General features: G+C 43.2%; 1 protein-coding gene across 2 annotated transcripts in view; it reads right to left on the bottom strand.

Moving 5' to 3' along the window:
- Positions 1 to 15,478, bottom strand: part of LOC109380957 (1-phosphatidylinositol 4,5-bisphosphate phosphodiesterase epsilon-1) — a 186,942-nt gene that overhangs the window by 7,206 nt on the left and 164,258 nt on the right. For both annotated transcript variants that reach the window (XM_019639094.1, XM_019639093.1), the window contains 7 exons: positions 15,154 to 15,415; positions 13,881 to 13,999; positions 11,808 to 11,936; positions 8,584 to 8,793; positions 4,144 to 4,302; positions 2,398 to 2,616; positions 1,861 to 2,073 (listed from right to left, as the gene is read on the bottom strand). In XM_019639094.1, the coding sequence (XP_019494639.1) occupies positions 1,885 to 2,073; positions 2,398 to 2,616; positions 4,144 to 4,302; positions 8,584 to 8,793; positions 11,808 to 11,936; positions 13,881 to 13,999; positions 15,154 to 15,415 (1,287 nt within the window). In that variant the 3' untranslated portion in view covers positions 1,861 to 1,884. The remainder of the gene's footprint in view (positions 1 to 1,860; positions 2,074 to 2,397; positions 2,617 to 4,143; positions 4,303 to 8,583; positions 8,794 to 11,807; positions 11,937 to 13,880; positions 14,000 to 15,153; positions 15,416 to 15,478) is intronic.

Here is a 15,478-nt window from a genome sequence, read left to right as displayed (position 1 = left end):
TTTTTCCCAAGTGCTCTCTCTTGGATACACCATGTGTAAAGGAGTTCTTAACATGGGATGTATATTCCCATCAGTGCACCAATGGCAGTTTTTAAAGAGAAGCTTTCTCAAATTTAAGCAAAGTTGAGGTCAGCTGGATGATTCTGAAAGTCTGCTTGCTATAGGAAAATTGAGTCCAAAGGCATTCGTCTAAATCACCACTACCCTCCTCACTCTTGTAAAATATAAGCAATTGGTAACGCTCGTTATAGCAAGCATATTATTTTTAAGTCAGATTTCTGGTGGCGTGTTCTTATGAACGTACTGTAATCTTGTAGCACAACGAGGGCTTATGTGCAGAGTGTCACTTCACTATATCACGATGGAGGTTATAATACAGAGGTATGTACAACATTATCACACCTTGATTTATTTGATGCTAAGTTCTTGATACGGAGAACAGTATTTTAAATTTTGATCCTTTCAGCCTGTTCACAGACCCTCTACAGTGGTGAGTCATCTTCTAAAAGTTAGAGGCTCCACATTGGTGCTTAGTTAGTCCTAAAGCTCACGGGTTTTGGAGAGGGTACTGATTGTCTCAGCGACACAGGGCAGAAAAGGAAGTGAATTTGGAACTTAAAACAATTGGGACACCACCTGTATCTCAACAATGGAAAAAGAGTGCTGAGCCTTCTCTGGGTCTGGACGGCCAGGGGCTTCACCACCATGCACATTCACTATTAGCTGATGCTGGGGTGTGACTGCCGCCATAGTGCTTTTCTTTCTGATGAGCCTTTGCTTACAGAACCTAAACAACCCTGACTCTCAGAGTAGCTGTTAATTCTGGACGAGGTGATTTCCTGTATTTGGCTTTGTCTGTTTGGAAAGAGCTTTGTAAGTGTAGTAGTGTGGGCACCAATTAGTTTAGGAGTTTCTCCTTAAATGTAGAAACATGGGGACAACGTATCAGGCCTTTCTTTTGGTCTGTTATAAATCACAGCTGGCCCCGTCAAGAAGTATCAATTCTTTGACTGTGAGCTTCTACAATTCTATGTAAGAAATTCCTGATTGTGACAAAGACAGAGGATGGGGAGCTCTGCAGTGTAAGCACAGTGCCTTCATTGTGCTGCTGGTCTCTTGGGAATTTTATTATTTACTTATTTTTGTCTTGGGAATTTTAAATCTTAAAACTACAACACAATAGGTAAAAAGGAGGCTTTAATAATCTCTTGGGTTCATTAAGAAACTAAGTGAAAAGAAGAAATCTATGTTTGGTTTCCGCACCTGCTTCTTTAAAACAACTCAGGTTCCATACGAATAATTTACTGTAAGGTAGAATGAAAGTTATTCTGCATGTGACTACCAAGCGGTGGGCTGACAACCAAAGGCCTAATTTATTGCAGTTTCAAGATGGAGGCTATTACATTATTTTGCTTTCTTTTTAATCATCCCACCCTGAATGACAGATTTTTATTTTTTAAATGAGGCAGAAGGAGTTGAGCTTGTTGAAGCTGAATCAGACCTAAATTGGAATACCATAAAACTAAGTCCAAAGGCGTGAAAGCTGAAAGCAGCCCCTCAAGAGTATCTATGTGAGTTACCAATAATTAAGACAGTTCAATATCTGATTAAATAAGGCTGGTGTAGTAGTTTGGGCAAGTTGGTTGTCCACTGGGGGTCTTATTTTGTAGATATAAGGAGGTCTAAAATTATATATGCCAAAGGTACATATACCTTCAGAGCCCTTTTCTTGTTTTGGTACCATTCCTACCTCCCTCAGGGGACATCCACCATTCGGAAGACAAAAGAGACTGTACAAACTTTGCCTTACAAAGCAGTGTAAGTTGACCTGTTTCAGAATGGTGAGGTGACTTCGTATACCTGGCAACACATGCTCCCCGTGGTTCACTGCCGATAGTCGCTCGCGTCACTGGAGGACAAGCCTCCCACAGGTTTTTCCTCCTTGTTTTGGACACTTTCTGAGGCCAAGACCTGAGCAGGCGATGTGACTCCTCGGGGCTGTTTGGTCGACTTGGTGAGCTTCTTGAGTTCACTTGCAAAAGAAATGCCTTTTCTTTTGTCTTCTCGGGATGCCTGTGGAATAAAGGAACTCGCCACTGGTACTATTGATAGGTTAAAGCCAAGGCTCTCCAGTCACCTGACATGGTCTCAAAAAGAGCCCTTCCCTCTTCTGTGAGCAGAGCTTTGGAAAGAAGGGCTGAGGGACTCCCTTCTCAGGACTGCTTAACCAGAGGGGCATACTTTTATCTTCCCACAGTGAAAACAAAGCCAAACAAGTTTCTCTCCCCTAAATTCCTTGACTCAGAAAGCTTGTCCTAGATTTCACTATCTCCCAAATTTGACTACAACGTCGTTATGAATAATTTGTGAAGAGAGTAAAATAACCACGACTTTTACCTGCACCTGCTCCTTCAGCTTCAGGATGAATTTTCCTGCACCTTTCCATTTGCTTTGGGCTTGAAACACACACTCCTGATCCAAAAGGACCCGCTGAGAGGACTTCGCGTTGGAAGCCTTCTTGTTGGAAGCGTCTTTCACCACCTCTTCCAGAAGCACATAGTCGCTGGGATTGGGGTTGCTCAGGATGCTGTAGGAGTATTTGGCTTTGCACAAGGTCTGAAAGCGGAATCAGGATAAAAATGAATCAAGGCTGTGTCTCCAACACCCGCATCCCTCGTAAGTGAAACTTGAAGGTGGAAAACTCATACACTTTCAGAGATGGAGGGGCTTTTTCAGATCTTGTCATCCCACGCCTTTTACATTTGGGTTTATAGTTGTAGCTTATCACGTACTTGCCTGCATTAGCTCACTTAGCTTCACGACTGTCCATGACTTAGGTATTATTATGCCCGTTTCACACTGAACACTTAAGCAGACTCCAGAGGATGCACAGCTGAGAAGTAATAATATCTGCGAGGAGTGTAATGCCTAGCACATGATAAGCACTATTTAAATGCTGTTTGCTATTATTGCATGGTAATTTGGTTAATATTAACCTCTTTAATAGGTTTTGAATTCCAAGAGTGCCCAGATGTACGTTTCTTTTGTACACTTTTGTGTTCCCAGAGTATAATACAGTATCTGGGACACAGTAGGCCCTAACTAAACATTTGATGAGTGGATAAATACATAAATGAAAGATAATCTTGTACTAAACGAGAAGTGAGACCAAGTAAATCTTAAAATGCCTTCACCATCTAAGACTCTCTGATGCAGAGGCAGCGTGGTGCAACAGAGAGGCGTCTGAGGGTCAGGATTCAGCCCCTCAGTGTCTACGTGACCTTTGTTTCTCTGAGCTTTGGTGCACGCAGACAGCCCAGTTCAAGTCTTTATTCTATACTGACTCGATCTTCACAACAGCTCTGTGAGAGAAGTACTATTATACTATCTCCATGGTATCTGTGTGGCAACTTGCCATGTAGCAGTGTGCTGGAGCCAGCTGGAGTGCGTTAGTGAAATCAGACATGGTGGGAGTATTTATACAACAGAAATCGGCAAACACTGCAAATCAGAGCTTTATTTTTTAATTTCTATTTATTTTTATTTTTTATTTTTTTAAAGAAGCCAGTTTACCAGGATACCACTATAACTAAGGCACAGATAATTAAATAACTTGCCCAGGATCTCAGAGCTAGTAAAGTAGAGCTGGGATTTCAATCTGCAGCAACTGGATCTAGTCGAGTCTGTGTTAATCATTACGCCATACCACTTCTCAAATGGGTGTTTAACAAACACAAAGCCTGACAAGGCTTCAAAGAAAGGAAAAAGAGTTCTCTGAAACTGTACACAGGGACGCATGACATAGAGGAGGGGAGAGGGTCCGGGTAGGCCTCCTGCTTGTCCTCTGATGCACCTTGAGGGACGGTCATTAGGCTTAGGCATTTCTGGGACCATGAAATTACTCTGCACAGCTGCCTCCTACATGCATTATTATTAGTGCTGCATAGAGAGCCCGACTCACAGCAGACACTAGGGAAGTATCTGTTGAAGGGATGAACTAGTATTTCCCAGCTCTAATAGGCACACTTCTCCCTTTTCAGGTCCCCATTGACCTAGAACTTCATTCATAAAATGAGCTGACATCTGATCTGTCCCACTGATTTACACTGAGGACAGGCCTGAGGGGAGGGGAGGGGCTTTGACCTGCTGAATGACATCCTGCGCCGTGCTGATGCGGGGTGCTTTGATGACTGTTCGAGGTTGTTCTGGAGAAACGTCATGCACTTGGACAAAGAAACTCTCCTCCTCGGAGCTCAGGATCACCTCCTTGTCATCCTGAACAATGCTTTTCTCTTCTAGGTTCTGTGTTATAAAAAGAACAAGTATGAGTAAGTGGTGAGATGATATAGAATAGGGTAAGAAAAATCCAACAAAAATTTGAGCGGTATCTTGGCATTGTAAAACAACTCCTTAGCTTTTTATTGCACACCCTTGTTAGTATTTCATAAACTACTCTAAGAGGACATACATGTCTTAGAGAAAGAAAGTTCTGTAAGTGTTTCTGATGATGTTCACAAACTGATAAGGTCTGGCCCAGGGCAAGCCAGTAGATCTGCTCCTATTAGCTGTGGAGTTTGAGTCCAAATCAACTGTTAGATACATTTGTAAAATGATAATATGCCATTTGGCAACTTCCAAAAGCCATATAAGAACACAGTAAATTACATGTAAGAAAAACCCCACCCATTGTCATAGAGACCTTTTCTGTATTTAAGAAATGCTAGGCATCTGAAATGTGAGACTGACATTCAGCCAGGCTAGATGAACACAATCCACAGTCAAAAGGCTAAAACTATGGCTGGAGGTAAGGCACATTGAAATGGATATTGAAAAAACAATAATTATGAGAATTGGTCATCAGGTTGATTGGCTTTCGGTGAATTGGCTTCCAGGGAATTATACAATTATATTACAATTACATATACAATTACATATGTGTGTGTGTGCGCGCGTGTGTGTGTATATGTTAGATATAGCTAGAGACGTATCTTATTAAACATTTTCTTTTTTATTAAACATTTTCAAACAGTACAGAAATATATCAATAAAAAGGCAAACTCTTCCCACTACTCACCCCTTTTCCTTCTCTCTCTCTCATCTCATTCTCCATAAAAAAAACAACAGGTTATATATCCTTCTAAACATATTTTATCGATATACAAATGTATTTTTGTGTATCTGAATAGATATATACAATGAAGCCCTGGAATTATGCGAATTTAGATAAAATGCGGTTGTCAAATGGCTCCTGTTTGCTAGCCCCATTCTCAAATGAGGGTAGTAGCTTACGGTTATCTGCACAGGGGCAGGAAAGGGAAGGAGAGGCAAAGCAAGCAAACAGGAGGCAACCCATCTGAGCAAGCGAGGATTTGGCAGGAAGGTCCTCTGATCCCCAGCATTCTCCTAGACTAATGTCCTCAGCTCAGGCCACTGCAGTGGTGCTAACTCGCCAGAAGAACCCAAGAATCGTCTCTATCCTGGCAATTCCACAGCTTTGGGACCCAGAATTGTCAGCTGCCACCAGGTGGCACTAAACTAGCCAGGCAGAAAGGACTAGCTCCTGGAGCTTCCTGCCAACCAGCCACACAGGCTCACCCCAATCATTTCATGAATCTTGCAGTCATGGCCCCTACAATTTACATGACAAGATTTTGGACCCCATTCATTATATTATGGGTGGGTGGGGGAGAGTTACTGTCTATTTGTATTACATAAAATGAGTTTGTACTTTATACCTATACTGTTCTACAACTTGTTTTTTCTCCCCAGTTAAAATATTGTGGTCATCATTTCGTGTATATTCCTATAGATTTTGCTGGATTACATGTCGTTGCATTGAACATAAAATATTTAACCTCAGAGAGTGCAGGTTGGGCGGTGATGCACATGACATAATTTTCAGGGCCCTGAAAACCAGGAAGCAAGCAAGCAAAAACCAAAAGTTCTGATTGCCACATAAAATATCCCGACAACCATGCACTTTTATTTTTAAAAGAGTTCCTTAGAAACTAAGCGGGGTGGTAGATGAGGGTAAAGGGGATCAAATATATGATGATGGAAAGAGAACTGACTTTGGGTGGTGAACACACAACGTGATATATAGATGATGTATTACAGAATTGTACACCTGAACTCTATGTAGCTTTACTAACAATTGTCACCCCAATAAACTTTAATTAAAACAGACACTCAGAGCTCATTTATTTTTAAGGACTTTTCAGCTGCAATGGAAGCCACAGTAATGACCATCACAGGATCCTCACTTGTATAGCCCTTTAGAGCTTACTCAGCATTTCCTTACGTATTGTCTACATGTTTGGCATGAGTATCATGACAATCTTTTTGAGTCCACCAGGGTAGTTTCTATTACAGATTTTGCACATTAGGGCACAGAGGTTTACAGAAGCCAGGCGTGCTGTCCAAGGTCATCTGATATGTGGCAGAGTCATGTTTGTCTGCTTTCAAATCCAGCAGATGTCGGAGGAGGGCACACTTCCCACAGGAAGATGTGATACTTGCCAGCTTGACAGGTCATAGATAGCAGTTTGGGGGCTTTTAATATATGGGCAAACTGCTTATATATCTTAGTAGTTTCACAGGGTAAAATAATTGAAAATACTTACAGCCCTAATCTAGCAACCATTCTAGTGTCTGCTTGCATTCAATAATTGCTGAGTTCATTTATCCCACCAGTAAGTATGTATTGTGTGTCACTATGCACCAGGTAAACCTAGAATTAATGTGATTTGTTATCTTTTGAGATATGTTTCAGTCATTTCAAAAAATCTCCTCCCCACAAAGGCACATAAAGGAATGTGCTGTATTCCATTCATCAGAAAATGCTTGTTTGCTTTCTCTTCTAACCCATCCCCCTTTTTCTTCAAAATGTTTCTCTTCCACCAGCCCTTATTAAACATTCAGTGCTGTCTGTTGTCATCTACATTTTAAATTGCACAGGGGCTTCTCTAACTGCCCCAGTCCATCCAACCATATGAGGAACGCCCACTTGACCGCCCGCTCACATTTTCTCCTGCTCACTGCCTCTATAGGGCTGGGTGTGGGTGACTCACGGGGACTGACACACTCCAGCCTGGGCCGCACAGGATGGTGGAAACAACACTGACCTGGAAGACATGAGACTTGAGTTCTTTCTACTTCTCACCCTGTCGTGATTTAACCTCTCTGAACCTGTTTCCTTATGTGTAGAATGGTTTCCATTATATCATGAGGTCATTCAAAAGAGTGAGTGTTTGAGAGCTGTATACACTGTAAATCATTATGCGACTGTGATTTAAAGAATTCACTGAAATGGTCACTTACAGGATACTTTTTTACATATGGCAAAGGCAATTAGAAATAGGAAAAAAAATTAGAAATTAAAGATGGCTTTCAAAAGTCCAGATAAGCCCTTTGGTATTTTTCTCATAAAGCTATTGTTATGAGCACTGCTTTTTCTCTGGTTTAGCAATTTGTATGTCTGATAGGGAGAGGAATCTGGGAGACAATTACATTTCTTTGCTTAAATGAAGTGTCATTTTATGGTCTAAGGCGAGGTTAGGAGGGAAGGCAGTGGCTCTGGTTCCCAGAGGAGATGCTGGGGTTCTCTAGAGGCTGCAGGCCATGTTCACAGTTCAGCACAGAGTGAAAAAGTAACAGATGACGCTGAAAGTGGGCCCTTTATTGTCTCCACTGTGCCCCAACAAGCAATGCCACAGATGGGCATCTGACCAGTTAAGCTCTATTACATGCCCCAAAGGAACAGATCATGTGCCCAGACCAGGGCCTGGCACATATCAGGTGCTCGATAAGTATTTACTTAATCAAATTGTTGAATGGACTCAACTACTTTGTTATTGACATATCATGAGGCATGATTGTTAAGGCTGGAGCAATGACCTTATATTTTAAATTCACCATCATTTAAAAAAAAAAGGCAGTTAAGTTAGTGTGTGCTTATTCAGAAAAAAAAAAAAAGGGTTCCATCAACAAACCCCAACAGGAGCCAACTACTCTGGAGTAGACATGGAGTCACTGCACTTGCTTCCTTCATGGGAACCATTACAGGAATATTAGTGCACAGAATGTAATTTTGGATGAATTCTGACCGAAGCTGAGAGTCTATTCTTACTTTGTGTAAAGGGATGAAATGTCAAAGAAACACTGTTGTTTTACTTATACTAAAATTTAACAGGCACTAACAGGAAGGCCACCAGCCCCTAAATGCAAAATGCCTTACAGGCTGTGCATTATACAGTTCTGTGATGCTCTCAAAAATGTCTTCTCACACATACAAATAAAAGACTGGACAAGCAGCTGAGGACGTGTATAAAGAATCCTTTGAATGTTTGCTGGCCTTGTTTTAGAAGGGATGGTTTTTAGCATGAATTTCTGTAACTTAGAGATAACGTTCTGAATATGTGCAGAAGAATCAAATCATCTCTCCACATTTACTTAAGAAGAACAATATAAAGCAAGTTGGAATGATAAGAAATTCTGAATTTGAGGGAGGTGACCAGTGGGGAGGTGGTTAATTATAATACATCCGGAGCTGTTACTGTGTAGGCTGCATCCAGACACACTTACTTCCTGCTGGGTTTTTAAGACAATTCTGCCAACATATCCCTCTTCTGGAAACCAGCTGCTTAAAATCTGCATGACCTCTTCTTCTGGACCAATGACTCTATGGAATGGTTGTTTTCTGCATTCGTTCTTTTCTTTAGATATAAAATATTTTTCTTCCATTAGGAAATAGTCTGTGACAAGAGGTTTGGTGTCTTGTTCAGTAGTCAGAATCTGAAGATAAAACAAAGGCAAATTTAGCATATTCTGAGGAGCAGGCAAAAACTGTAATTTAAAACAAGTCTATTTTCATGGTGTTCAGAGAGCTCTGAGGTGCCATTTATAAGTGAAACCTACTCTGGAGTGTTGCATAATTCGTTTTAGAAGGTCTAAGGATTCTCTTATGTCCAAAAGGATTGTGTATGTCCATTCCGGACAAGGAAACAATTTATTCATAAATCCCAGAAAAACTATTTTTCTTTTTTTTTAGCTGAGCCATCCTGCCACCTGTTGGTGGCTCAGCGGCAGCTCACTTGGGCCATGAATGGAACCGGCAACCCTGTTGCTCAGAGCTCGCACTCTTGAGCGAGCTCTTAACCAACTGAGCCACTCGGCCAGCAGCATAACTATTTTTCCCACTGTTGGAATGAGAGCTCCTACTGAATTAACACCTTTAGGTTTTTCAAACTATGAATTTAGCTTCTTGTAATCTTGTAACACAGGACTGAGGGCAAAGAACCTGCCTGTCCAGCCTTTCCCAAGATAATCTCTCAATCATCTTCTAATCTCATTTGATTGAAGTTCCTGGGAGTTCTCCCTTCAATAAACTCTTGACAGTGTGCCCAGAGGCCTGTTTTCTTTGTTGGCTACTTATCCTGACAGTCAAACAGAGCGGTTGAGACGAGGCTTAAGAGCCAGGCAGACCTGGGTCTGAGATCTGCCTTTAATACTTACTGGCTGTGAGGTGTTGGACTAGACATTTAACCCTTTGGAGGTTCAGTTCCTCCTCTATGAAATGGGAACAGTAAGAGTTATGAGGGGAAGCAGAGTTTGCCACCCAAAATATGCCTTTTGGGATAGTGATTATTTTAGGCTGGTTATTTTCAAGAAACAAATGACTCAGACAAATTTTAACCTTCCCCGTTACTGCCTCAAAGAACTTAGATAGGACCAACTCCAGGAAGGGAGATATCACAGATAACTATAGGTTCCTATGAACTAGGTGTGAACTGAGCAAGGCCTTTTTGATCACAAAGTCCTCTCTGTGTCTCATTGGTAAAGATGTCCCATCAAATATTTATTTACCAAACATCTGCTTTTCCATCTGCATGTGAATTGCCTTCCTGCCCTGTGAAGTCCCACACCACAGACTCCCCTTCTCTTTAGCTCAAGAGGGCATAGAAGCATTAACTGTCCCATCTGTCCTTGGGTCTCATATTCTTATGGAACCCCCGTAGGGACACACATAATACATTTGGTTATTTTCTCCTGTTAATCTGTCTCATGTTAATTTGATTATTAGTCCAGCCGGAGCAATTTAGAAGGTAGGAGGAAAATTATTTTTCCACCCCGACAGTAACAACCTCTTAGTGTTCTTTTGTTTTATGATTGAGGCACTGGTTATAAAGCATAACGGGCACACTGTGAGAACTCAGTAAACACTAGTCGTCATTATAGTTACTTTTACTGATGTATTCTTTCACTCTTACTGTATGGGTTACTGACAAAGGCTAAACTCGAAGTGGGTGATGAGAGAAGGCTGGTACCATCTGGCCTGGATTAAACAAACACCCTTCTCCTCAACACCTGGCACTGCTGTGTATCACTTGGAGAATGGTGGAGGCAGCAGGTTCTCAGGATGACCCTGCTCCCCTCACCTCAGCCCTTGGTCTGTAATCAATGCTGGGCTCTGGATTCCATGGGGTAAGATAACCATGGGGCAAGACAACTATGACTACAGGATAACTGAGGACACGAAGCTTCCAGGAGTAGGTCTGTTGGCATTGTCACCTCCATGAGGGGCCAGTGTCCCTCCTCCTTAGTCCTGCTTTACATCCATATGGTTGTTCGCGTGGGGTGACAACAAAGTAATGAGCTGCTTTTAATGGGTCGTCCATGGAAATGTTCCTTTGCTTTATGTCTTCACATTTTTATAGAGTCTCCAAAACCCCGATAGTGCTTTGTGATAGTAGACACTGAAGTTCATGGACTGATTGATTTAAAAAGCAAAAACCTTGCAAGTAGCTTCTGTTTGATAATTTATGAAATTTGACACCTAGGCTGTTTTCTCTAAGTTAATTATAAAATGTTGGGCAAAAGTTGGCCTGTCCATAGATACTTCCCCTCAAAGGACACAACTACTTATTAACACTTATTATGTATAGTTCATCAATGGGTTTTTAATCCCCCAACCATTCTATAATACCAGTTACATTTCATCATATGCCCTAACTTCAGGGGGGCTCCACAGTCACTCCCCTTGGTCTCTGCTCCCCTTGGCCTACTCCCAAGTAGAAGAGGGAATTCTGAAATGGGTTAAGGATAAAAACATTTGCAAGGATATTAGGCCACTGTGCCAAGCAAGGGTGGAGCTTCACTGTGAAGCTGCCTTGCATTTTCGAGGAGCTGCCTTGGTCTCTGGATGCTACTCTTTGTTCCTGTATCTCTCAGACTTACCAGTCCTCCCACAGGGGACTGTCCCAGCCTGCAGAAGGCCACTGAGATCCGTGGGGGATCCAGAGCAGAAGTGGTACAGCATGAGAGGACTTAATTCTGCTATAGGGTTTGAGGTAACCGGTTTTCATATTCTTGTTTCAGGCCCTCCATGCCTCTTTATATCATTGAAGTATAGGACCTCAAAGTTCAAGATTGAATGCTAGGGGAAGGGGGATAAGGGGGCTGTCCAACATGCAAATGAAGGCCTAATGCTAGAGGATAGCCTATGTGGTCCATCCTCATGCTCTAAGAATTTGATCCAACTCCTGGAATGATTAACAGCATTCATTCAGCTCGTGTGCAAATTCTGGTTGACCAGTAAGCTCTGCATTAAGAGGGCAGCTGAGGCCCGTGTCTTGGCTCAGTGGGAAAGAGCACACACGGCTAGAAAGCTACTTGTTCTGGTCTTTATCCTTCTTGAGCCCAGTGTTTTCAAGTGGCTGAAGAATTCTTAAAAATTCTTCCATAAGGTAGATTGTTTAGTGGAACCAAGATCCCCTCAGATCATTCGTAGGGTGGCTCGGTGGACTTACTTGTTGGAGAAGCTGCTTTGCCTTGGTGCTTCCACTTATAGAGAAAACAGTAAAGGGCTCTGGACCTGGGACCCCATGCACCGTGACTCTGTGAGTCTGCAAACATTTTCTTTCTTCCGTATTAAACATCTGTCAAGGAAGAGCACACAGTTTCCCATTCATTCTCATTCTCATGCAATTGCCCGGCTATGTTCAACACAGAAGTGCTAGTTCTTAGTATGTAGTATGTACAAGGACATGTAAATGCAAAAGCAGAGCATCCTTTTATAACCTGACTCATCATTTTGTGGTTGAAGAAGCAATGGTACATCTTCCTTAATAGTCTAGGGAGAAGATGAATTTATTTCCACCAAAATATTAATTTATTTTACAAAACAGTGTCTTTTTCCATCATAATTATGGGACTGACATCTGAAATGTATGTTAGTCCTTACTTATGAACTGACATTCAACAGTGTCTATTGAGTTTCATCTGTGTTTAGGGCGCTGGGCTAGAATTTTGGATAGTAAGATGATACAATATTCCGGCAAGTAAAGCACTTTCCTGAGTTCTGTGAGTCATTCTAGCAAATTACTGAAGCTGAGGAGGGGGTTGTGGGAGCCTCTGGAACTTATAGCTGGTAGGTCAGAAGTACCAGTGACAACCTGGGACTTGTGAGTGGCATCTGAAATGTGGATAGTCTTCCGGGACTGAGCCCTTAACCTGTGGGATCTCATGCTAACTCCAGGTAAATAGTGTCCAAATTGAATTGAAAGGTAAGAAAGCCAGGCGGTGTCACAGAGCTGGAGAAGTAATGTTGGAAAAGGCACCACACATGTGGTGCCTGAAGCGTTGTGAGGAACAATGGTTCACTCATGGGAGTGTGGAATCCTTAGCTCTAATAGGTATTGAGGGCGGCCAACCCAGAATCAGGCAGCAAGCCCAGCCCTGCCTTTCTGAGAGCACCTGACTCGTGCTCGTAGGCACCAGGCAGCCCCGCTCCTGTTTCCTAGTCCTCTGCACACCACAGAGGCAACACCTCCCTCCGCTTTGGCCAAAGCGCTGTTCTCATCCTTGGCCATACCTTGAAGGGGAAAGGAGGCGAACCGAAGAAAACAAGGTCAGGGACTGAGAGAGGAAGCTGACGAAGTGAGGGAAAGAGAAGCAGAGAAGAAAGCGGGGCGATTTACAGGTGGCAGCGGCAGTGGTCAAGCCAGTGCCACTGTGAGCATATAAGGTGACTTTCCAAGGGTTGTTAGGACTATGATAAAGTGTAAGATTGATACAACAGGGATCAGATTATTAAACGTGTTAAGAGGTAATTGATGGACACTCTTTTAATTAATCTTTAAAGAGCAAGCGGAATGGATTAACCAGTTAATTAAAGCAATGTTGCTTGTTCAAGTAAACAACCTTACACTACTGGGGTGAACACTGGTCCCGGAGTTCTCAAACTTCACTGGGCATGAACCTTCCCTGGGGAACTTGTTAAAACACTGATTCTGCAATGGTGGTACTTTTTGTGGCGTTCCTCTCCTGTCCTCAGGAGAGATTCTGCATCTCCCCAGGTACCAGGGTGCCTGTTCCCTGTCACCAGCAGCACCTGGCAGCACATCTCACCCTGCTCGCTTGTGATATCTAACCCCGGGCCACTGAAGAAACCAAGGATTTTCCATGTCTAAATGAAAGTTTCTACAAGTATTGAATGCTTCCTAGCAGGTTTGCTTAATTTGCCTCTTCCCCACATTGTTATTTTTGGCTCACTTCTCTGGCAGGCACTACAATGTACTTATTAAAAGTGCGGGCTTTGGCACCAGATGAACTTGGGGTTTATATCTGTGTGACCGCAGAGGTACTTAGCTTTCGCCTTCCTCATCTGTAAAATGGAGACAATATTAATAGCTCTTTCACGATGTTATCAAGAGGATTAAGTGAATTAGCATACATGTAAAGCACTTACCGAGTGCTGTGTGTTAGCCATTAGTGTTACTATTTCCATAGCTAGCTAATGATCACTTTCCTGGACCACGAGAAAGCCTACCGCCAGCATAGCAATTCCTGCAAATCTGCTGAGTGAAAGAGAACTTAATTACCAAAGAGGCCAGCATGGTCCTGCCAGAGGCACATTCTTCCATCCTTCTGCTGTTTATGAATAAGCTAGAGATTTCCAAGACTTCGTTGTGGAGGCTTCGCAGCTGAAGATGGCGGTACCCTGGAATAATGCAGAATGGGGAGGAGCCTGTTAGCCACGCACTGCAGAGCTCTGCCAGGGGGATGCCCCGGGGGGGGGGGGCGGTGCGGTGTGTGTCCAGAAACGACAGGTGGAAACAAGACCTGATGACGGGCAGTTGGTGACAACAGGCATGCAACCAAGTGATGCCTTGTCACTGGGAAAGTACAGCCCCTGGGGACAGGTTTGGGCCACTTAGTGGTAACTAACTTGTGTCTAGACTTCTAGCCTTCAGAACTGTGAGAAAATATATTTCTGTTGTCGAAGCCACCCAGTCTCAGCCTGAGCTAACTAATCCAGTGACCATGTGCTAGTTGCACAATGGAGATGAGAAACAGGAAAAGAACAAAAGGCAGAAGACTATATACCGTGGAGATCAGAGGTCGGCAGTTTGAGTGTGGCTGTGGGAGGAAGTATGTACTAGAACTTTGATACTCAAAGTAGACCAGCGGGGCCAGTGGCCCTGGGAGCTTGTTAGAAACGCAGAATCTCAGACCCCATTCCGGAACTACAGCATCAGAATCTGCATTTTATTACCAAGAGCCCCAGGTGACTCCCGTGCACACCAAGGTTTGAGAGGAAGTGCAGGGCAGCCTGGACAGGTGTGACAAGCAAAAGTTCCCAGGAGGGCCACAGCAAAGCCAATCCACTAGCCAACAGCTCTGGCCTCTGCTCAGGATTCTCCCTCCTCCCTGCTCTACCTGCAACATCGACCCCAGGCTCCTGACACTGAACTTCCGCCGGGCACTGATTCCAGCCTTGGCCCACTTACCACACCCCGGCCCTCCCTTCTCTCGGTTTCCTCTCCTCACTTCGATCTCTGCTTTAAAAATGCCAGGGGCGCAGTGGGTGCTCTTTGGGAAGGGATGTGAGAGAATGAGAGCCAACATCAGCAGTGGTGGGACAGGCCATACTTCATAAGGAACGTCATCAATACCTCAGGTTTTAGAATAATGTCACAGGAAAATCTCTTCTAAGATATGCTTAAACAGTGCCCACATTTGCATTATTTCTTCCTGCCACTTATTTTAACTTGTTAATGTGAACATTTCAAACATACACAAAAGTAGAGGGAAGAGTCGGGCAGCCATCACTTAGCTACAGTAACTATGCACATTATGGCAATGTTATTCTACCTCGCTTCAAAGCCTTGAGTGGAATGATTCTCTGAGCAGTTACCACCGAGCTGTTGTTTTCTACAACTGCAAAACGAAGAAATATGAGATCTTCAAAGTGAACCCGGAAGAGAAACTGTTCGTTCCACATGGGGTTCAGGGTATTTCGATGGATGGGCTTCGTGCGGAAATGGCAGCTGTCCAGGGGCATTCCCAGGACGTCGACCTCAATACACGGGCTTCCCGTGCTGTTACTCGGGCACACGTTTTGACCAGAGACAATCTGAGGGAGGAAACAAGGATGAAAGTCGCTGAAGGTGAAAAAAGAAACAAAGACAACCTCCAC

This window comes from Hipposideros armiger, unplaced genomic scaffold (assembly GCF_001890085.2).
Source record: "Hipposideros armiger isolate ML-2016 unplaced genomic scaffold, ASM189008v1 scaffold_42, whole genome shotgun sequence".
NCBI lineage: Eukaryota > Metazoa > Chordata > Mammalia > Chiroptera > Hipposideridae > Hipposideros > Hipposideros armiger.
The sequence above is the reverse complement of the archived record's forward strand: the minus strand, read 5'-3'. Positions and strand labels throughout refer to the sequence as shown.